Source organism: Myotis daubentonii, chromosome 1 (assembly GCF_963259705.1).
Source record: "Myotis daubentonii chromosome 1, mMyoDau2.1, whole genome shotgun sequence".
Lineage (NCBI taxonomy): Eukaryota > Metazoa > Chordata > Mammalia > Chiroptera > Vespertilionidae > Myotis > Myotis daubentonii.
In genome coordinates, this window is record NC_081840.1 from 59,292,352 (window position 1) to 59,314,879 (window position 22,528).

Here is a 22,528-nt window from a genome sequence, read left to right on the forward strand (position 1 = left end):
ACCCCCTACTAGGGATCAAGCCTGCAACATGGGCATGTGCACTGACTGGGAATTGAATGGGCCACCTCTCAGTACATGGGAACATGTTCAACAAACAGCCACATCAGCCAGGGCAAATCTGACCCATTTTTAAATGAGCCTTCTTTGACAGCCTCATCCCACAAACAGTCTCTGTCCCATCCTAAAAGTTCTATTTCCAATACAAGCTCTTTGCCTCTTTCTATTAACTTTGTAATAGACATGGAATTAATTATTCACAAGTATTTTCTGTAGATAGTTTACCAACCTGTTTGATTATAATTGGCTGTTGAATCTATGGACTGTATCTTTTACTTCTTGTTAACCTTGTAGTGTTTTTCACATAGTCCACAAGAAATGTTTCTTGAAGGAATGCATGAATAAATCAATAAGTGGAAAACAGCAGATTTAGGCTGAAAAAGTCATATTTGTGGGTTTTCCCCACTTATCAGAGGATTAATTTAATCTATTCCCTCATACCTTAATTCATATAATTTAAAGTAAGGCATGCAATTTGAACATAAATTTTAACTTTTTTTAAGACCTCACTTTTTCAAATGAGGATCTTGAGACTCAAGTGAAAAGTGGATTGCTAGAGATTGCATATATAGCCATGGCAAAATTAAACCAGAATTTAGATTCCAGAATTCTAATACTGTGCTCTTCCAAAGGGCAGTGCTTTGCGGTGAACACACCAGGTTAGCATTAGCCATTAGGCCATTTCAAGAAAGGGTTAAATAAAAAATGAGGTAAAGCACACAGATCAGTTCATATTGCATATCACATGTTTAAACCCTTTCTTTAAAATAATAGGCAATATATTTATGTATATACTTAGTTATGTATATGCCCATCTTTTGCCCATAAGAGTTTTGGTAGCTTTACATGAATGTTTCAGAACAAGAGCATAAAATAGCATGTTAAATAAGCAGATAAGAGAAAGAGGGCTAGGCAAAAATGAGATAGAAAAAGAAAAGTCTGAAATGATTTTACAACATAAAATCTTACTGAAAATTCTTTTACTTTTGCTAGATTTGGCTCACAAATATGATTGGTTCTAAGCTTTCTATCTGCCAAGGAAAGGAAATGACAATGTCATGTACATAATTTAGCAGTTGCCATAAAATAAAGACAAACCATTTGTGAGTATGAAGCACTCTATTTCATACTAGAGGCCCAGTGCACGAATTTGTGCATAGATGGGGTCTGGCTGGCCCGCCCCGATCAGGGCCGATCAGGCTGGGCTGGCAGGGGGGAGGAGCCATGGACAGTTGGCTGCCCAGCCCTGCCCCCAATTGGGATAGGAGGTCCAATCGAGGGTGGAGTCAGCTGAGGGGAGGGGCTGCAGGCAGTTGGCCAGCCGGCTGGCCCTACCCCCTGGTCTAATTCCCAGTCAAACTCTTGGTCAAGGGGACAATTTGCATATTAGCCTTTTATTATTTTCACTGAAGGCCTGGTGCACGACATTCATGCACTGGGGGGGGGGGGCGTCCTTCAGCCCGACCTGCACCCTCTCCAATCCAGGAGTTTCTGTCTGTCTTTGCAATCATATGAGCGAATTGTCTGAGACTCCAACTCAGTTTGGTTTGCTACCCACAGAATAATAAAGGCTTTTTTTTTCTTTGCTTCATTGGTGGAGATTTCCTGGAAGTTTTAGGATATCTTCCCTTTAATTTTTCCTAGACACTCTGATTTTACTTATATCTCTCACCTTTGCTTTCCCTCCATCCTCCACCACAGCAGTAACTTGCTCCAGGCTCACTTTGCTCTAATGTCTAGGACAGTGGTCGGCAAACTGTGGCTCATGAGCCACATGTGGCTCTTTGGCCCCTTGAGTGTGGGTCTTCCACAAAATACCGACTTCTGCGCATGGGCCACAAAGTTTCAATCACACTGTACGTGCGCGCCCACACGTGGTATTTTGTGGTAGAGCCACACTCAAGGGGCCAAAGAGCCGCATGTGGCTTGCGAGCCACAGTTTGCTGACCACTGGTCTAGGAGACCTGTCTGCCATCAGAACTATGATTCCCAGCATTCCTGGTGCTTCCCGCGCTCTGGGCTTCTGCTTCGAGTCCTGGGGCTGCCACCAGAACTACTATTCCCAGAATTCCTGGTGCTTTCCACACTCTTCGTTTTCCCTTCCTGCTCTGTCTCTATCCCACGGCCTCCCACTCTGCCAAGTCCTCCAACCCACCAGCTCTCCCTCTCTGCTCTCCATCTGGCAGCTTGGGGAGCCAAGTTCCCCAAGTTGCTCCACTCTCTGCTGGCTCTCCCGCTCTGCTCTCCACACAGTGCCTGTGTATGCAAATTAACCCACTATCTTTGTTGGGTTAATTTGCATACTCAGTCCTGATTGGCTGGTGAGTGTAGTGGAGGGATGGGCAATTTACATGTTTCTCTTTTATTAGATAGGATACTAGTGTCCCAGTGCATGGATTCATGAACATTGAAAGAAAATTAATTAGAAGATATATTTTAATATTGCTATTCGCCCTTTCTCTATAATAAAAGTGTCAACCAAATTCATTATCAACAATGACAGATCAAAACACATGTGTGCAATTGATGCCAGTGAGAGCTTTATATATGAAAATAAACTTGCTTGCCGAAACCGGTTTGGCTCAGTGGATAGAGCGTCGGCCTGCGGACTGAAAGGTCCCAGGTTCGATTCCGGTCAAGGGCATGTACCTGGGTTGCGGGCATTTCCCCAGTGGGGGATGTGCAGGAGGCAGCTGATCGATGTTTCTCTCTCATTGATGTTTTTGGCTCTCTATCTCTCTCCCTTCCTCTCTGTAAAAAATCAATAAAATATATTTTAAAAAAAAGAAAAGAAAAAAGAAAATAAACTTGCTTAATTAGACCTGCTTTCTGATTTAGCTAAACTTTTTCCAGCCCAGTGAAGCACCCCAACTTCAGGTAATGATCAGTAACACAGCAGTAAATATCAACACAAAGCACAATATTATTGTAGATTATGCAGTGAGAACAAAGGGTGAAATATTTAACTGTAGCAGTGTTTGACTAAATTTTGCACAGTGAGAAAACCTGAAGTCATTTTCAAGAGCCACCATTTCTTACTTCTTTTAAGTTGGGTCAAGTTTCTAAACTTTTCTAAATCTCTGCTTTCTGGCTAATGAAAATAGGTTTCCACCAAGTCTCCTATCTCCCTACTCCAGGATTTTTTGAGGATCAAATGAGCTGGGGCACATGAAAACACTTCACAAACACTTGGTTAAATTGTAAAATGTTTGCACCTGGCTATAAAGCAAGTTGGTTTCTTGGGCTGAAGAAACTCCAAGGAGACTAATCACTAGGGAGAAGAAGCTGGGCATTGCTACGTGATGTCATTACCCAGCACCCACAGCAACCGTTTCTGGGCTGGGCTGGGCTGTGGACCACATTTTGTACCATAGGGTCTCAGCAGCATCAGCTGCAATTTGGTGGGGTGTCGCTCCAGGCTGGTGGTGGGGCCTGTGTCCCACTTGGGGAAAGCCGAGTGTTGGTTTGTTGGTGCCAGGTCTGCAGTGCCATTTATTCTTAAATGGCCAGTGCACATTTAAGAAATGGCAGCTCCTGCATTGAACATCTTCCCCCTGGTGGCCAGTGCTCATCATAGCTACCAGTCGGACGGATGGACAGTTAGCCTTTTATATACCTACTAGAGTCCCAATGCATGAATTCATGCACAGGTGGGGTCCCTCCTGGCCAATCAGGGCCGTCTTGCCCAGTCCTGATCGGGACCGGCTGGGGGAAGGGACAGTGGGAGGTTAGCCGGCAGCAGGATGTTGGCTGTGGGAGCGCACTGACTACGAGGGGACAGCTCCTGCGTTGAGCATCTGCCCCATGGTGGTCAGTGTGTGCCATAACTACCATCCAGTTGTCCAATGGTCCGGTAGTCTGGTCATAATGGTCACTTAGGCTTCTATACATACAGATATAGATACTAAGACTAGATAGTATTCTTCCTGTGAATTCTTATATCAATCAGGATATGCTGTATTATGCTGTAGTAAGAACTTCAGCAAAATCTTAGTGGCTTATGCTGATAAAGATTTACTTTTCACTCACACTGTATACATTGCATACAGACTGGAGTCTCTATTGGTGTAGAAACTCAGACATCCATGCCGAAGAATATTTCATCTCATTCACAATAATCACTGCCTCGGGCAAAGAGAATTCAATGAATTGAGTACTGGCTTTTACATCTTCATCTCAAAAAAACAAAACATTATTTCAATTCAAATTTTATTATTTTATTGCAAAGTGCAAACCACATGGCCATACTTATCTCAAAGACATTAGTGGTTTTCAGTCCTATCATGTACCTTGGAAGGATAAATAGGTGAATATTTCTGAACAGCCTAATTGATTACCACACTCTCCCTAGGAAAGCTCTGTATAATGTAATGACTATGTTGACATAGTAAATGCAGATAGGATTGAGCAAGGGCATAAAGATAAAGCACAATATGGTAAAAAAAAAAAAAAAAAAAAAAAGTGCTAAAGGTGACCAGAAAAATTTAGTGCTAATACATAGCTCTTTGCTGGTCTACCTTAACTAAAGAATATGTCTCAGATTTCTCTAAAGCAGCGGTTCTCAACCTGTGGGTCGCGACCCCTTTCACAGGGGTCGCCTAAGACCGTCAGAAAACACATATATAATTACATGTTGTTTTTGTGATTAATCACTATGCTTTAATTATGTTCAATTTGTAACAATGAAAATACATCCTGCATATCAGATATTTACATTACGATTCATAACAGTAGCAAAATTACAGTTATGAAGTAGCAACGAAAATAATTTTATGGTTGGGGGCCACCACAACATGAGGAACTGTATTAAAGGGTCACAGCATTAGGAAGGTTGAGAACCACTGCTCTAAAGGAATAGATAAAACTTAATCAGTCCTCAATATTTTCAATATTTTTTCTCAACAAAGCTTTTATATATATGAAGTAATAGTGAGTTTGAATTTATACTCCTTAAAAAATAATATTAATAATAATATTGATTAACATGTAACCTTTACAATGTGCCAAGCACAATGATTTGCATATATGCTCTTATTTTTATGCAGTTAACAAGTATATAAGGTAACTATTATCATCTTCTAATTTTATTGAAGAAACTGAAGCTTAAAGAAATTCATTTGCCCAAGGTCACGTCGTCTACAAATGGCAGAGCTGGCATTTAAATCTGTTTCCGTTTGACTCCAAGACCTACATGCTTAACTCACACACGACTCTCCTTCAGGGCGCAGATTACGTTCACATGTGTGTGCTTTAAACTGTTATCTTTTTTTTTTTTTAATATATTTTATTGAGTTTTTACAGAGAGGAAGGGAGAGAGATAGAGAGTTAGAAACATCGATGAGAGAGAAACATCGATTAGCTGCCTCCTGCACTACTCCCACTGGGGATGTGCCTGCAACCCAAGTACATGCCCTTGGCCGGAATCGAACCTGGGACCCTTCAGTCCGCAGGCCGACGCTCTATCCACTGAGCCAAACCGGATTTGGCGTTTAAACTGTTATCTTTCCAGTATTTCTTTATACAAATGAGAGCAAATATAAAATATGCTTATTTCCTCTCTTTTACTTTATACTTAAGGTAGCATACTGTATAAGTGAATTAAATAATACACTCTATACCAGTGATGGTGAACCTTTTGAGCTCGGCGTGTCAGCATTTTGAAAAACCCTAACTTAACTCTGGTGCTGTGTCACATATAGAAATGTTTTGATATTTGCAACCATAGTAAAACAAAGACTTATATGTTTGATATTTATTTTATATATTTAAATGCCATTTAACAAAGAAAATCAACAAAACAAATGAGTTCACGTGTCACCTCTGACACGTGTGTCATAGGTTCGCCATCACTGCTCTATACAGTGTTCTGCACCTTGCTTCATTTAATGCTATGACTTTCAGGTCTCTACATCAGTATGGGGATTTTCCTCATTGTTTTTTTACAACTGAACAGTATTCCTTCAAATGGAGGTGCCTTAGTTTATTCAACTACAACTTTATTGCTAAATACATGGGTTGTTTATCATCTCTAAATTTTCAAGTTATGCCACAAATCAATAAAATTGTACCTATGATCTTTCCTACTTTTGTAACAGGTTGTGTAGTAAATATTCTCAGGAGAGAAATCACCGGATCAAAGCGAAAATATGTAATTTTGGTAGATATTGTCAGATTCCTCTTCATACGTTCTATGCTTTTACGCAGGTTTTAAAGAAAAGAAATTATGTGGTTTACTACTTTTCTTGCCAATTTTAACTCCAACTCAATCTAATGTTGGTTCCACTCAAAATTTTAAAATGCAGATTCCTTGCTAACCAATCATTTAACCTCTGCCAGAGATAAATCCACACTTGCATCTAGTATTTCAGGCTAATATTTAAAATATTCTCATGTATAATGTAAAAAATCAATTCCAGTGACTTTCCTCAACACCTGAAAGGTTTCTCATCAACATCACACCCTCTAAATCTAATTGGTCTACCTGGTAACTGATAATAATGAGTGCCAGAATGTAGCATAAGCCTCTTAGATCACCTGTTTTCTCTGCTCTGTGTTAAGCTATCTTAATAACCAGCTTTTAGGCTGACTGACATAGCTGATTAAATCATACAGTTCTGTTTTTTAAGACATGGCAAGATTCCCTAGATATCCTCATGTGCACTCATGCTGGTTGCAAGGAAAAATTGCCAGATAAGGGTATGTAGTCAGTATGTGGAAAAGGTGGACTCTAGGATCAAGCCTCCTATTGCATTTAACGAGAGGGTCATGAAAAGAGCTCTGGACTCAGAAGCAAAAGACCTAAGCCTGTATCTTCTCCATGTATTCTTAATAAATGGTAGCTTAGAGCAAGTCATGAGAAAATAAGATGCAATATTCATTTTCTCTGACTAGGGCAAGCTATAACAATATCTTAAACTTCTCCCATCCATCTTTGCCTCTGTCCATATTTAGAGTGAATTGCTAAGAGAAAGAAGGGGCATCATGTATTTTTGTCAAGAAAAAAAAACCCAGAATTTTAAAAAATATTTTATTTTCTATTTTAGCTATAGACTTCAATATGACGAAAATTTTTAAGATCCCATCAGGATATACATTATCCACATCCAAGGAAGAATCAAGAATATTAAAACCATCAGCAAAGGTTTGGAATAGAGTGATTATTTTTTTTAAGTTCTTACTTCTATAATTAGCAATACAATTAGTTGAACAGTTTCACATAGACATGTTGAATATTTCATTCTTGATATATATCTTAGGAAAAAATAATGACCAAAGTGATTTATTGGCAAGTTAATCTAATATAAAAACTCTTGTTTTGTTTTTGTTTTTCCTTAAAAAAATCTTCCTGTGTAATGAGAAAAGACATGGTATTTACTTTTTCTCCCACTTCTGGCACTACTTCTCTCTGGATTAACATATAAATGTGACTGTGATCTCAATAAGCATCAGTCAAAGTTGCAGGGAAAATGTCAAAGGAGTTTTCAGTAATGGTTGGCCTGTCCCCACCTCTTAAGCCAGGGTCTTGGAATAACTGAGTACATACATGTAGACACTGTTACTGTTAAGTCTAAAATGCTCTGTTTCTCCACTTTCCTGAAGGTGCCTCCAAAATAGAGATCATATGGACTTGCTATCTTGTGATGCTTTAGCAAGATTTGATGAGGTTATTGGCTTAAAATTCTGAATTTGATCTCTTGTTAGGTTTTAAATTTGTTGAAGTCTCTATTGCTAAAATTTATCTGAATTATCTAGTCAAGTCTGGCCATTATTTTAAATTTTAAACTATGCCTATATAAAAGCCACTTTCTGAAAGTCAGTATACATATTTCCTGGTCTCTAATAATCCAGGTGTATAGAATCTCTTCGAACCTTCACAGTGCTACAAAGTGTGGATTGTAAGTACTTAGCATAGAAAGTGGTGATCTCTAGAAGTCAATTTGGGACACATGACAATATCACACCTTTTTTGGTGGCAGGAGGAGATCACTAGATTTAGAAATCAGGGAAATATAACAGAAATTGTGTATCTGATCTTCAGCAAACACTAAAAATGGTCTTTTACACCTTGCTTACGAGTTGAAGAAATCTGGACAGATGGATGTGTGACTGTACAACCTTTTCAAGATAACACTATTAAAAGCTAGAAAGCAAATATTGTAGGTACATCTTATTGCATTATTGGTCCTGTCCCATGCAGACTACTTTATCAACAACTTGGATAAAAATATGGTTGCCATTTTATGAGATATGTAGAAGTCATACACATAGAAGAATTATTAATACATTGGATGACAGGCTAGATTAAAAGGCCTGATCTTAGAAAATAAACTTTTAATGTGGAAAAATAGGGGTCCAAAATTACAACTGCTGAGGTGCAGTATAATAAAGCCTTGGCTTAGGGGCATCTGAAAAGGCTTGGGAATTATTTTTAACAGTAAGATCTGTATGTGTCAATAGGAGGATGTTGTTGACTCCCAAATCTACTGTATTCTTGGCTATTGAAATAGATACATGGGTTTTACTCTATGCTGATTTGATAATAATTGTGTATTATACTCATTTTGGAGAGCTTCATTATATAAGAATCTAGACCAAGCATGTCAAACTCAAAGGCTAACACGGGACAAACAAACAAAGTTTAAGTTTATGTGGCCGCAAAAAAAAAAAAAAAAAAAAAAAAAAACCTTCAATTTTCATAGAAATGTAGGTTTATTTCGATGGAGATATGCTGAATATAAAGGGTTGAAATAAATGAGTAATCATTATCATAAAATCATAGAACATTTTAATAAAAATTAATATTTTTCTTGAACATTAACTTACCAGACACTGAATAGCTGCACAAATTAATAAGTATAACACAAATAAACCTATTTTTCTTGTTCTCCGAAAGTGAAATATTTCCTATTGAATGCACCAAACAAGTCAGTACAAGACTAATGACGTGGCAATCGGCTGCTAAAATATTCACTGCTAGTATTAGTGGAGAGAAATGGTGCGCCTGTATGTAAGGCATGTAAAGGAAGTGAATGCAACACGATTATAGTAATCAGTCATCAGTGAACGTTGTAGTTCGTTATTAATAACTAGTAGCCCGGTGCACGAAATTCGTGCACTGGGGTGGGGGGGGAAAGGGCCCCTCAGTCTGGCCTTCACCCTCTCCAATCTGAAACCCCTCAGGGAATGTCCAACTACCTGTTGGTGCCCACACTTTTAACAGATAACAGCTGCATTGTTGTTTCTTTCTTATGCTTAAAACCACTGGAATTAGTAGGTATTCAAAGTGTGTATACATTTTGGGGGGACACCCTGTATATCTCTAGTCAGCGGTGAAAGAAACCAACAGCAGATTTGGAACCCCCAGACAGGGAACCTCGCTCACGCCCCACATGTCTCCCCACTTCACTTTCCACCTTCGTGGGCAGCAGGAGATTCAACGTTTTCTCTCATTAATTTGGAAAAGCACGTCCTGTCACCCGCTGCCTGGCAGGAGTGCACTAGGCCCCAAGCAAGCGAGGCTCAGTCAGGGCAGCCTTCGCTCATTGGCGCTGGCACCCAAAGTGCACATTCCTCCTCTACAGTCGCCCCGACTATCCCACTGTTTCACTGAGAGGACGGAATTCCTCTCCACCTCTGGGTTCTTGATCTTGAACACTGACCGAAGGCACCTCAGCGAGGGCCGCCCACACCCACCAGGTGTGTCTGTCTGCATCTGCTCCTGCCTCAGCACCTGCATTAACACCCTAGAGGTGATCTCGTAGCTGCACTGGCCTCCGTGGTAACAGAGCATCACCACTCCGCCCTCTCACTGTCATCTCACAGGCGCCCACCCTCAGCACCCAGAATACCCAGACACTCTCCAAAGGACGTGAGCGCATCAGAGGGGATGTGTGCACATCCTGTGGGGGTGTTAGGCATGCAGGGTTGATGGAAGTGTGGTGGAGAGGCAGGGGGAACTTGTGCACGCCTTGGTTTGCAACTGTTGCAAGCACGGGAGGGTGACAGTATGCTGGGGGATGTTCGCACGCTAGTGGGGGATGTGCACACTGGAGGCCTCTGGCTTTGCAGATCTGCAAACCCCCGTGGTGCGGCTAGGGGGACGTCAGTCTGGCCCGCCACAGTGGCTGTCCCTGCAATCCTGCACCTTCTGGGCCAGGAGGTGGATCTTGCGCAGCCACTCCTGGGCGCTGATGGCCTGCAGGAGCTACTTCAGCTCAGCCTGCAGGCTCCGCTTGTCGCGCTCACAGCTGTCACCACCGCCATGTGGGGAGTACAGGCCGCCCTCTGCCGACCTGCCTCCCCTGTCCAAAGGCTCTCTGCACTGCTCACCTGCCCAGAGTGACTGGGGCTGGGTGGAAGCCAGGCGTTCTGCCCTTCCCAACCCCGGCCGATCTGCCCCTGTGCGAGCTGCTGCCCCGCCAGATAGGGTCACGGATCCGGGTCCTGGGACCGCAGACAGACTCAAGCACTGTCCCCCGCCCGGCAGGGTCACAGATCCATGTCTTGGTCCCGTGGACAGCCTCAAGTGCTACCCCCCGCCCGCCAGGTCACAGATCCGGGTCCCAGACCACGAACAGCCTCAAGCGCTGCCCCCACCCGCCAGGTCATGGATCCGGGTCCCAGACCGCGGACAGCCTCAAGCACTGCCCCCCGCCAAGCAGGGTCACAGATCTGGGTCCTGGACTGCGGACAGCCTCAAGCGCTGCCCCCTGCCCCTGCAGGGTCACAGATCCGGGTCCCGGGACAGTGGACAGCCTCAAGAACTGCCCCCCGCCTGTCAGGGTCACAGATCCGGTCCCAGACCGCGGACAGCCTTGCCCGCTGCCACCCGCCTTCAGTATGCAAATTAGCTGCCATCTTGTTGCTTCAGGGTGGGGGTCCCCACTGGGGTGCCTGGCCAGCCTGGGTGAGGGGCTGAGGGCCGTTTTTAGGCTGCCCACACCCCCTTCAGGTTGGGGGTACCCACTGGGGTGCCTGGCCAGTCTGGGTTAGGGGCTGAGGGCTGTTTTCAGGCTGGCAGGTGACTGAAGCTCCCAACTTCTCCTTTTTTTCTTTTTCTTTTTTTTATTCTGGGATTTATTTACCTTCTATGGCTGTCACTGGAGCTGAGAGCTGGCTTTAGCTCTGAGGCCTGGCTGCAGCTCTGAGACCTCGGCTGCTGAAAGCAGGTCTCTGGGTTTGTTTGGATTCTATAATTGAAACACTGTTGCGATCCTGCTGGCTGAAGCCCGGCTGGCTGAAAGCAGATTTCTGGGGTTTGTTTAGGTTCTATAATTGCAACATTGTTTCTTAGAGTGCAAGCTCAGAGGCCAGCAGTGGCAGGCGGGGAACCTTGGCTTCCTCCATCACTGGAGCAAACAAGCCTCCTGTCCGCTTCAGCTGCCTGGCTGCCGGCCGCCATCTTGGTTGGCAGTTAATTTGCATATCGCCCTGATTAGCCAATGGGAAGCATGTTGGGGCTATGGTTAATTACCATGTTTGTCTATTATTAGATAGGATTATGTATAACAGGATATTGTAAAAATTAAGCTATGAAATTTCTATTAAAATGTTTCTTACATACAGTTATATTGGCTGGGCCACAAAAATATATGCGGGTTTGATATGCCAGGTGTAGACAATCAAAAGCATTCTGCACATAATGATGAAGGATTCCAAAACCATATTATTTGAGGAATGGTCAAAATATTTAAAGACATTTCTACTAGAAAAGAAAAAACCCTGGCGACCTTATTAACTGTTTTCAAATAGAGAGCTACTGTAGGAAAGCAAGATTAGACTTTTTCTGTGTGGCTCAAAAAAAAAGTATTTTTACCAATACAAAGCAAAACATTTTTTACTTTTACCAATAAGTGAAAGCTATAGGAAGATAGATTTCAACATAAAGAAGAGGCTGCTTTTTTTTTAAAGCACCGGGGTTGTCCAAGTGATTTAATGGGTCCCTGTTGGTTTCAAATTCTCATAAGAGCATTGGCAGGACACATATTAAAACACCAAAAATCAAAGTTTAGTTTTACAATCATTATCAGCAATTATCCTGTAATAAATTAACAGAAAACTTCAGCACCAAAACCATTTCTTAGACTTTCTGGTTCACCCCTGGTGATCCTTCCAAAGTTTATAGGATTGCTTGCTTCTTCAAAATTAGTACCAAGTTGTTCTTTGACGATGAAAGCCCTGTTTATGGAATCAAAGTTCTCTGACAATTTTCTGTTAGATCTTTTGTGGAGTGAATCAAAGCAGTGGGACTTCTGTTAGTTGTTTTGGCTATTTTGAATATGTCTAACAAGAGTTCTTTGGGCAACATGGGACCTTCTGATATAAAGTATCTAAGAAAATGGCTAAGGCTCAACAAAACACTGATTTTGCATTTAATACCTAGTTCTGCTCTTGCCTGGTTCAACTATCCTTAAAAAATCAGCCGAAACCAGTTTGGCTCAGTGGATAGAGCGTCGGCCTGCGGACTGAAAGGTCCCAGGTTCAATTCCAGTCAAGGGCATGTACCTGGGTTGCAGGCATATCCCCAGTAGGAGATGTGCAGGAGGCAGCTGATCGATGTTTCTCTCTCATCGATGTTTCTAACTATCTCCCTTCCTCTCTGTAAAAAATCAATAAAATATATTTTTTTAAAAAAATCAAGGATCCTCATAGCAGAAGAAGGAGCTATAAAGTGTAGTTTTTGTAAGTTGAAAACTGGTAACTGAAGGAAAAAATAACAGAAATGTCTATTTGTAGTATTTCAGTAAGTTAGAGTTTTTATCTTACAATACACAAGATAGAAGCCAGGAAAGGGGTCATAAAATGATCTTTTGATACAGGCAATTTTTCTTTTTAATCTAAATAAAGGTTGGCTTGGTTTTGCATGTAATTTAAAAATCAGACTAGATATAACCTGATGTAAATTGTCATGGATTAAGGTGAAGGAAATGATTTACATCATAGGAAATACATCTGATATTGATATTTAATTTTCACCATCAAAGAATTGCTTTTGATTCTCATAGTACCACTTTTAAAAATAATTCTGGAGCAACTAGGAATAAATACAATTAAAAATAACCATAAGCAAAAGAAATACAGGAGAATTTTATGTATCAGTAAAAGCAAATGAGAATAAAATCTTACTTCCCCACAGGAAATGGAATCAATAATAAATCTCTCTTCTAGGCCTTATAAATATTGAGAAAAGACAACATATGAATAGTTGCTATATTGACCTTGTTTCCCACAAGGAGTCAATCTTGAAGCAATTATATTTATGATTGTTGTTTCATTGACATAGAATTCGTGGTCAACATTTTTTTCCACCAACACTTTGATTGTTATCCAACTGCCTCTGATGTCCTTTGTTCTAATGAGAAGTCAGCTGTTAATCTTATTAAGGATCCCATATATACTGTTTTTCTCTTGATGTTTTTTGAGTATTTTCTTTTTTGCCGTTGTCTTTCAACACTTTGACTATGATACATCTAGATGTGAATTTATCCTACTTGAAGTTAAGCTCCTTGGGAAGTTTCATTCATTATTTCTTTATCTATTTTTCCCCCTTTTCTAGGCCTCTGTTCCTTTTCTTCATTCTTTTTATTTCTATTCTTCAGAAAAAAATAATCTCTATTGACCTATTTCAAGCTTGCAAAAGGCTAGGTGGGCTTTACTGCATATACTCATAGATTCATACATTAGTAAATTTCTTTAATTAAGAAGATGCTTTGAAGTATTTAATTGTATTTATTCTAATACTAGAGGCCTGGTGCACAAAAATTTGTGCACTCGGCAGAGAGGGGAGTCCCTCAGCCCGGCCTGTGCCCTCTCGCAGTCTGGGACCCCTCAGGAGATAACGACCTGCTGGCTTAGGCCTGCTCCTGGGTGGCAGAGGGCAGGCCCAATCCCTAGGTGCAGCCCCTGGTCGGGCTCAGAGCAGGGCCGATTGGGGAGGTGGGGCGCCTTCCCCTGTCATGCACAGAACAGGGCAGATTGGGAGGTTGCGATGCCACCCTGAGTCTCGCTCAGAGTAGGGCCGATTGGGGGGTTGGGGCACCGCTCCCTGTCACACTCAAGGCAGGGTCGATGGGGAGGTTGCGGCGCCACCCTCTGTCACGCACAGAGCAGGGCCCATCAGGGGGGTTGGGGCTCCGTAACCTGTCATGCACAGAGCAGGGCCAATCAGGGGGTTGGGGCGCTGCCCCCTGTCACGCACAGAGCAGGGCCCATCAGGGGGGTTGGGGCTCCGTACACTGTCACACACAGAGCAGGGTCAATCAGGGGGTTGGGGATCTCCCCCCTGTCATGCACAGAGCAGGGCCGATCAGGGGGTTGAGGAGCTCCCCCCTGTCACTCACAGAGTAGGGCCGATAGGGGAGTTGGGGCACCGCCCCCTGTCACACTCAGGGCAGGGCGGATCAGGGGGTTGGTGCGCTGCCCTCTATCACCCACAGAGCAGGGACGATCAGGGGGTTGGGGCGCCGCCACTGTCACACTCAGGGCAGGGCCGATGGGGAGGTTATGGCTCTACCCTGTCACACACAGAGCAGGGCCCGTGGGAAGGGGGGTTGGGGCACCGCCCTCTATCACCCACAGAGCAGGGCTGATCAGGTGGTTGGGGCGCTGCCACTCTCACACTCAGGGCAGGACCAATGGGGAGGTTATGGCTCTACCCCATCACACACAGAGCAGGGCCCGTGGGGGGCGGGGGGGTTGGGGCGCTGCACCCTGTCACACACAGAGCAGAGCTGATCAGGGGGTTGGGGAGCTCCCCCCTATCAGGCACAGAGCAGGGCTGATCAGGGGGTTGGGGCGCCTTCCCCTGTCACGAACAGAGCAGGGTGGATAGGGAGGTTGTGGCCCCGCCCCATCACACACAGAGCCACAGGGCAATCAGGGGGTTTGGGCGCTGCCCCCTGTCACGCTGATTCCGGTGCTGGGAGGCATATTACCCTTTTACTATATAGGATTGAGGCCTGGTGCACGGGTGGGGGCTGGCTGGTTTGCCCTGAAGAGTGTCCTGGATCAGGGTGGAGGTCCCCACTGTGGTGCCTGGCCACCCTGGGTGAGGGGATGATGGCTGTTTGCAGCTGGTCACACACCCTTCAGGGTGGGGGTCCCCACTGGGTTGCCTGGCCAGTCTGGGTGAGGGGCTGAGGGCTGTTTTCAGGCTGACTGAAGCTCCCAACTGCTCCTTTTTTTCTTTTTATTCTGGGCCAGCTTTAGCTCTGAGGCTTGGCTCCAGCTCTGAGGCCTCAGTTGCTGAAAGAAGGTATCTGGTTTGTTTTGCTTCTATAATCGAAACTCTGTATCAACTCCAGCTCTGAGATTCCGGGCTCACCTAAAGCAGGTTTCTGGGGTTTTGTTTAGCTTCTATATTTGTTACTATGTTTCAAACTGCAGGCTCAGAGGCCGGTAAGGCAGGCGGGGAATGTTGGAGTCCTCCGTCACTGAAGCAAGCAAGCCTCATATTAGTTTCAAGCTGCCTGGCTGCCAGCCGCCATCTTGGCTGGCAGTTAATTTGTATATCTCGCTGATTAGCCAATGGGAAGGGTAGCGGTCGTACGCCAATTACCATGTTTCTCTTTTATTAGATAGGATACTAGATGGTAGTTTTATTCCTTATAATGCAGTTATAATTTATTTACAATTCTTTAAGAACATACCAAATTAATAACTGACTTTATTTTTTCTTTCCCTTACAGTCCCATTATAATAGCGCTGGTCCAGAGTTTAGCCGTGTGCTCTTCAATATTGGAGGTCACAGTCCACTGATTTTATATTATCTTAAGATGCATGAGCTAACAGGTATTTACAACGCCCTTAGACGACCCAAGATTAGGATCACTGAAATATCGAAAGAACCATATCCTTTTTTAAGCTTTTAAAAAATACTATCTATTTCTAAAATATTCAAAATGTTTTCCTAAATGTCTTAATTAGAAAAAATAATTCATTTTTAACCAAAGCTTTTACTTAGCATTTAATTATGTTCAAAGCTTTTGTAGCATGTTTGGTTAAAGTATTTTCTCTTTTAGATCTGAGGCTATGAGTTTTCATGCAACAAAAATAAGTCAAACACAAAACCTAGGAACTTTAGAAACTGATATAGTCAGCTCTTTAGTAACAGACTATTTTTTCAACTTACCTTTCAGTGTTCAGTTTCAAACATTTGTCAGAACCATGAGAAATGGGCTTCTAGGCATCTCCAGAAGAGAGTTTCAAACATGTTTTAGCTGTGGCATCCTTTGTTCCATAGAAAATGTATCAAAAAGCTTAATGTGTAAAATATAAAATAAGTGAAATTGGAACTCTTTGCTTACAGCAGGGGTGAGGGGCCAGAGTTCTATTTACACTCCTGTGTTCCCTCTGCATAATCCATCCTGGCCCAGGCCTGTCTGGGGACACGCAGATGAACCACCAGGGGATCTAATAGTGTGCCCTCCAAACTGGAACATACACAGCTCTCACTGGAAAAAAAAAAGATATCAAGAGTCTTGTTTACATGTACTTCTATCTTGAAAAACAAAAAAGAAGTTGCATTTCACTAGTATTTAGTAAACAGGTACCCTCACTCAGCTGATATTTCAGTCTGCACTCTACCATGCTGATGAATAATGATGGCATCTTTGCTCTTGTGTAATTTTCTGAGCATCACAACATAGTGCTGTTTTCTTTGGGGAGGTTAAGCAGATTTATAGATTATATCATCTAGCTTAACTAAATTAACAACTCACTAGTGAAACAATAGTTTTAAAAGATTTCTGGAAAGAACTGTAGATTGATGATAACATTTATGATGCAAGGATAAATTAGATTCCACATATAAACTAAGAAACAAAATAGAAAACAGACTCATAGCTGTCAGAGGAGAGGAGAGGTGGGGGCTGGGTGAAAAGATAAAGAGATTTGAGCAAAAAACAAAACAAAAACAACTCATAGACAGACAACAGTATGGTCATTACCAGAGAGAAATGGGGGTGGGGGAAGTAGAGAGGATAAATGGGGGTAAATGGTGATGGAAAGTGACATGATTTTGGGAGGTAAACACACAATACAATATACAGATGATGTATTATAGAATTGTACACCTGAAACCAATATAATTTTATTAACCACTAGAACCCCAGTAAATTCTATTTTAAATAGAATAAATTTTATAAAAAAGAAATGGCAGAACAATATTTCTCCTACTCCTTGAAGGAGTGCATTTTCAGCCACATTAAGAGATGAAATTAATGGTGACCCATTTACTTCTACCCAGATGTCAACCAAAAATATAAAAATAAAAATCTTCAAAAACACTATTTGAAATATGGATATACATCTACATATCATTTTATAAACAATGAATCTAACCCTAAATGTATGTTAAATGATAGTATGCTAGTTTAATTTACAAGGCATTTGTAAACCAACTATCTAGATATCAACATAAATCTCTATAATTTGAGGACTAAAGGTTTGGTGTACCATTAATAAACATTAAATTTTATTTTTAAAAAATTTCATCTCAGTTTTCTATTTCTACACTGCATATTTTTATAATGAGCATAACATATTATTACAGATTGATGTGTATATAATTTATACATTTAAAATTATACCTACATGGGAGTGTGCTCACGTAGCTTTTACTCATGGGGTACATGATCAGAAAAATGTGGAGACCACTGCTCTAGCAGACTTCAGACCTCTTCCCTGGTCGCTTCTTCTCCCACATTTCAATCAATACAACCTCTAGCCTCACTGACCACAAGCACATGGAATTGACTTGGGTGGCTCTGGAACACAAAAAGAAAGGCAAACTATAATGCTAAATCAGTCTGTTTTAAACTTGTCAGTTAAATAATGGAATAAGGATTCTCATCAACCTTGAATTATGTCTAAAACAAAAGTTTTAAACTTCTAGAAGTGAAATTTTTAAGGTATCAAACAACTTTCATAGTAGATTAAATTTATTTTTAACTAATTTTTATTTTGCTGGTAAAACTTTTAATCTTTGTATTTATATTTCTGATGAGCATGAATTTATTCAATGGCCATGTAAGAATTCATATCACCATTTTCCTGAGAATGTGGGAAAAATGTGAGTATGAGTGGGGCTGGGGAAAGGAGAAGGTGGAGATCTAAAGCATAAAACCTGTTAGGATTATGTCTCATTTAATAAAAAAATTGAAATAAGTCACCCATTGGAAAGTAATGGGTCTTTCCACAATGCTTACTGAGCTTGCAAAATATAATACCCAATGAGAAGAAAACATGTTCCTAGAGCTAATGATGAACAGAATTATAATGATGCCTCACATTCATCAACACTGGGCAATTTTTTCAAGCATGTGTTGAATTCCCCTATGTATTATCACAGGAATGGCAAGCGTCCTGTGACAGTGGGCAGGCACCCATCACAGCCACTTCACAGATGAGGAAACTAAAGCACAAGGAGAGTAGGTGGCTTACTGCACAAATTTGCCTCTATAGCCCTGACACTTGAAAAAGTGTGTAGCATACAACAGTTGTCAAACAAATGCTAATGGGTGGGTATAGCATGGTTTTATATAAAGACTCGAGGCATGGTGCACAAAAATTTGTGAACTCGGGAGGGTCCCTCAGCCTGGCCTGTGCCCTCTCGCAGTCTGGGACCCCTTGGGGGATGAGCACCTGCTGGCTTGGGCCCGCTGCCCGGGGGATCAGGCTTAAGCTGGCAGTCAGACATCCCTCTGGCAGCCCTGGAGCCCTCGGGGGATGTCCACTTGCCAGCGGGGAGCAGGCCTAAACTGCAGTCAGACTTCCTTAGCACTGCTGAGGAGGTGGGAGAGGGTCCTGCTAGCACCGCTGTGCTGGCAGCCATCAGCCTGGCTTGTGGCTGAGCAGAGCTCCCCTGTAGGAGCGCACTGACCACCAGGGGGCAGCTCCTGCATTGAGCATCTGCCCCCCTGGTGGTCAGTGTGTGTCATAGTGACCAGTCATTCTGCTGTTAGTGTCAATTTGCATATTACCCATTTATTATATAGGACTAGAGGCTCGGTGCACAAAAATTTGTGCACTCAGCGGGGGAGGGGGTCCCTCAGCCCGGCCTGTGCCCTCTCGCAGTCTGGGACCCCCCAGGGGATGACCACCTGCTGGCTTAGGCCTGCTCCCCAGGGGATTGGGCCTAAGAGGGCAATCAGACATCCCTCTGGCAGCCCGGCAGCCCTCAGGGGATGCCCACTTGCCAGCAGGGAGCAGACCTAAGCTGCAGTCGGACATCCTTAGCTCTGCTGAGGAGGCAGGAGAGGCTCCCACCACCACCGCTGTACTGGCAGCCATCAGCCTGGCTTGTGGCTGAACAGAGCTCCTCCCATGTGAGAGCGCCCTGACCACCACGGGGCAGCTCCTGCATTGAGCGTCTGCCACCTGATGGTCAGTGTGTGTCATAGTGACCAGTCCTTCTGCTGTTAGGGCCAGTTTTCATATTACCCTTTTACTATATAGGATAGAAACCTGGTGCACAGGTGGTGGCCGGCTGGTTTGCCCTGAATGGTGTCCCGGATCAGGGTGGGGGTCCCGCTTGGGTGCCTGGCCAGCCTGGATGAGGGGATGATGGTTGTTTGCAGCTGGTCACACCCCCTTCAGGGTGGGGGTCCCCACTGGGGTGCCTGGCCAGTCTGGGTGAGGGGCTGAGGGCCGTTTTCAGGCTGGCGGGTGACTGAAGCTCCCAACCTCTCCTTTTTTTCTTTTTCTTTTAATTCTGATATTTATTTACCTTCCATGGCTGTCACTGGAGCTGAGAGCCAGCTTTAGCTCTGAGGCTCAGCTCCAGCTCTGAGACCTCAGCTGCTGAAAGCAGGTCTCTGGGTTTGTTTGGGTTCTATAATTGTAACACTGTTGCGGTCCTGCTCACTCCAGCTCTGACGACTGAAAGCAGGTTTCTGGGGATGGTTTAGCTTCTATAATTGTAACATTGTTTCTTAGACTGCAGCTCAGAGTCCGGCAGTGGCAGGCGGGGAACCTTGGCTTCCTCCATCACTGGAGCAAGCAAGGCTCCTGTTCGCTTCAGCTGCCTGGCTTCCAGCCGCCATCTTGGTTGGCAGTTAATTTGCATATCGCCCTGATTAGCCAATGGGAAGGGTAGCGAAGTTACGGTTAATTACCATGTTTCTCTATTATTAGATAGGATAGAGGCCTGGTGTATGGGTGGGGGTTGGCTGGTTTGCCCTGAAGGGTGTCCTGGATCAGGGTGGGGGTCCTGCTGGGGTGCCTGGCCAGCCTGGGTGAGGGGCTGATGGCTGTTTGCAGGCTGGTCAAGCCCCCCAGTGGGGACCCTCACCCCATAGGGGTGTGGCCAGCCTGAGTGAGGGGCTGAGGACTGTTTTCAGGCTGGCCACACCCCCCAGCGACCCATGCTCCCAGCCTCTCCTTTTTTTCTTTTTCTTTTTTTTCAGCAGGTATCTGGGATTTATTTATCTTCTATAATTGAAACTTTGTAGCCTTGACCGGAGCTGAAAGCCGGCCAGGGCAGGTGGGAACCTTGGCTTCCTCCATCGCCAGGGGCAACCCAAGCCTCCTGCTCATTCCAGCTCCGTGGCTGCCGCCATTTTTGTGATGGAGTGACAAAGTGATGGTTAATTTGCATATTACTCTTTTATTAGATAGGATAAGGCCAAATTTCATCTTATTTCTCAGAAAAAATTGACATTATCTTTAAAAATTAAAAGAAAAAATACTCGAGGAAAGAAACAGATATTTGGCCCTGGCTGCTGTTGCTTAGTTGATTATCATCCCATGCACCAAAAGGTCACCATTTCGATTCCAGGTCAGAGCACATGCCCAGGTTGTAGGCTTGGTCCCCGGTAGGGGGTATGTAGGAGGCAGCTGATAGATGCTTCTCTCCTGCACAGATGTTTCTCTCTCTCTCTTCCTCTCCTTCCTCTCTCTCCAAAATCAATAAAAAAACATTTACAAAAAATGGAAAAAAAAGAAATTTGACAGTCATTAGTACAAAGTCAATCTATAAAGTCATCATTATTAAAATTATGTTTTGAATAATATATTGAATAGTCACTGTGTACCAAGCACTCTTCTAAGTACTTTATACTTATGAACTCGTTCAATTCTCATTGAACTTCTGAGACAGATATTATCAGTGTCTCTGTTTTGGCACTCTGCTACTCCCTTGTTTACCCAGGGGTCCGTGTAGCTCCAGGCTCTTGAGGAGAATTGTAATCCTGGATTGGAGGAAGGGTAGTCAAGTCAGGGAAGTCAACAGAGGACAGAAAAGAGGGGCTGCCATGATAGTGTCCCTCATCCTAGGGGAGAAATAGCTAATGGATATTTCTAGTGTGGTCCAGCATTAAATGACTTCAGCAGTTTTTCCTTCAGACATTTAAGATTGCATGACCATGCAATTCTATTTCAAAACTATTTTATCTATTTAATATGAGACTATTATGATAGGTACACTTTATTAAACAAGCTCAAATGCAGAACAATATATTTAGTCACTATGCAATTTTAAATTAGTCTTCTGGAACAGATACATTTAAAACTAAATGTAACATCATAGGTAATATTTATTTTGATTCAGAGTGATTTGCCAAACTCACAGGATAGAGGATTGCTTATTGTCAGTGTTTTAGTATTCATATGTAAACCCTAGAGGACTGGGGATGTAGGTGGAGAGAGATAGGGAGGAAGTAAATGTAATTGTAAATTATAGAGGTGTTCATGATTCTGAGAGGATTTAATGTACATTTATAAGAAAAATAAACTTCTGTACTAATTAGTGTTCACTGAATCATTATTAGTTGAAAATTTGAGTATTTTGTGAATAATTTTTAACTTGATCATTTAGTATTAGAGTTATGATTAAAAAGGTGGGAAAAACTTTGATTTCTAAGACTAAGAGAAGAATGTGTAGTGTGTCTTTAAACCATGCAGAATTTTGTACAAAATTTATTTGTAGCTCCTAATTTTCCCTTCTCACAATGTCTGTACTATATTTTTGTCAACCACCTCAAGTCCTTTATGTGTTGAAAGTAAACTAACAAATACTCAAAAGTCTAATAACTTTCTTACACGTAAAACATAATTATTTTTAAAGAAAGAAGACCCGAGAACAAACTGTTGGTGTAGTTTATGTGGGTCCTGTTAAAAATAAGAGTCTATAGACAATATATGTATTTCTAACTTGAGTTTAAAATGTTCACATTTGGTTGCAGTTTACAAAGAAATCCAAACTCAATGCAGTGTCATAATGAGTGAATTGTATTGCTCTAAACACATGCTTCCACCATCAGACACACATACACAGACTCTTTAACACGTAAAAACTTTTTGGGGTGGATTATTAAACTCTACAATGGAAATTAATGTGGGATATATCAAAGTTGATCCCAGAAAAAAAAGAAAAGCTATACAAAGAAATCATCTGTTGTGAATTATCTGTGATATGGAGGAAGCGAATAGTCAACAGTGAAAAAAAGGGAAGCAATCCTGAGACTCCCGAAAG

General features: G+C 42.6%; 1 protein-coding gene across 1 annotated transcript in view; it reads left to right on the plus strand.

Moving 5' to 3' along the window:
- Positions 1-22,528, plus strand: part of FAM227B (family with sequence similarity 227 member B) — a 213,718-nt gene that overhangs the window by 169,658 nt on the left and 21,532 nt on the right. Inside the window, exons 12-13 of the mRNA XM_059702029.1 lie at positions 7,101-7,198; positions 15,744-15,904. Coding sequence (XP_059558012.1) covers positions 7,101-7,198; positions 15,744-15,904 — 259 coding nt within the window. The remainder of the gene's footprint in view (positions 1-7,100; positions 7,199-15,743; positions 15,905-22,528) is intronic.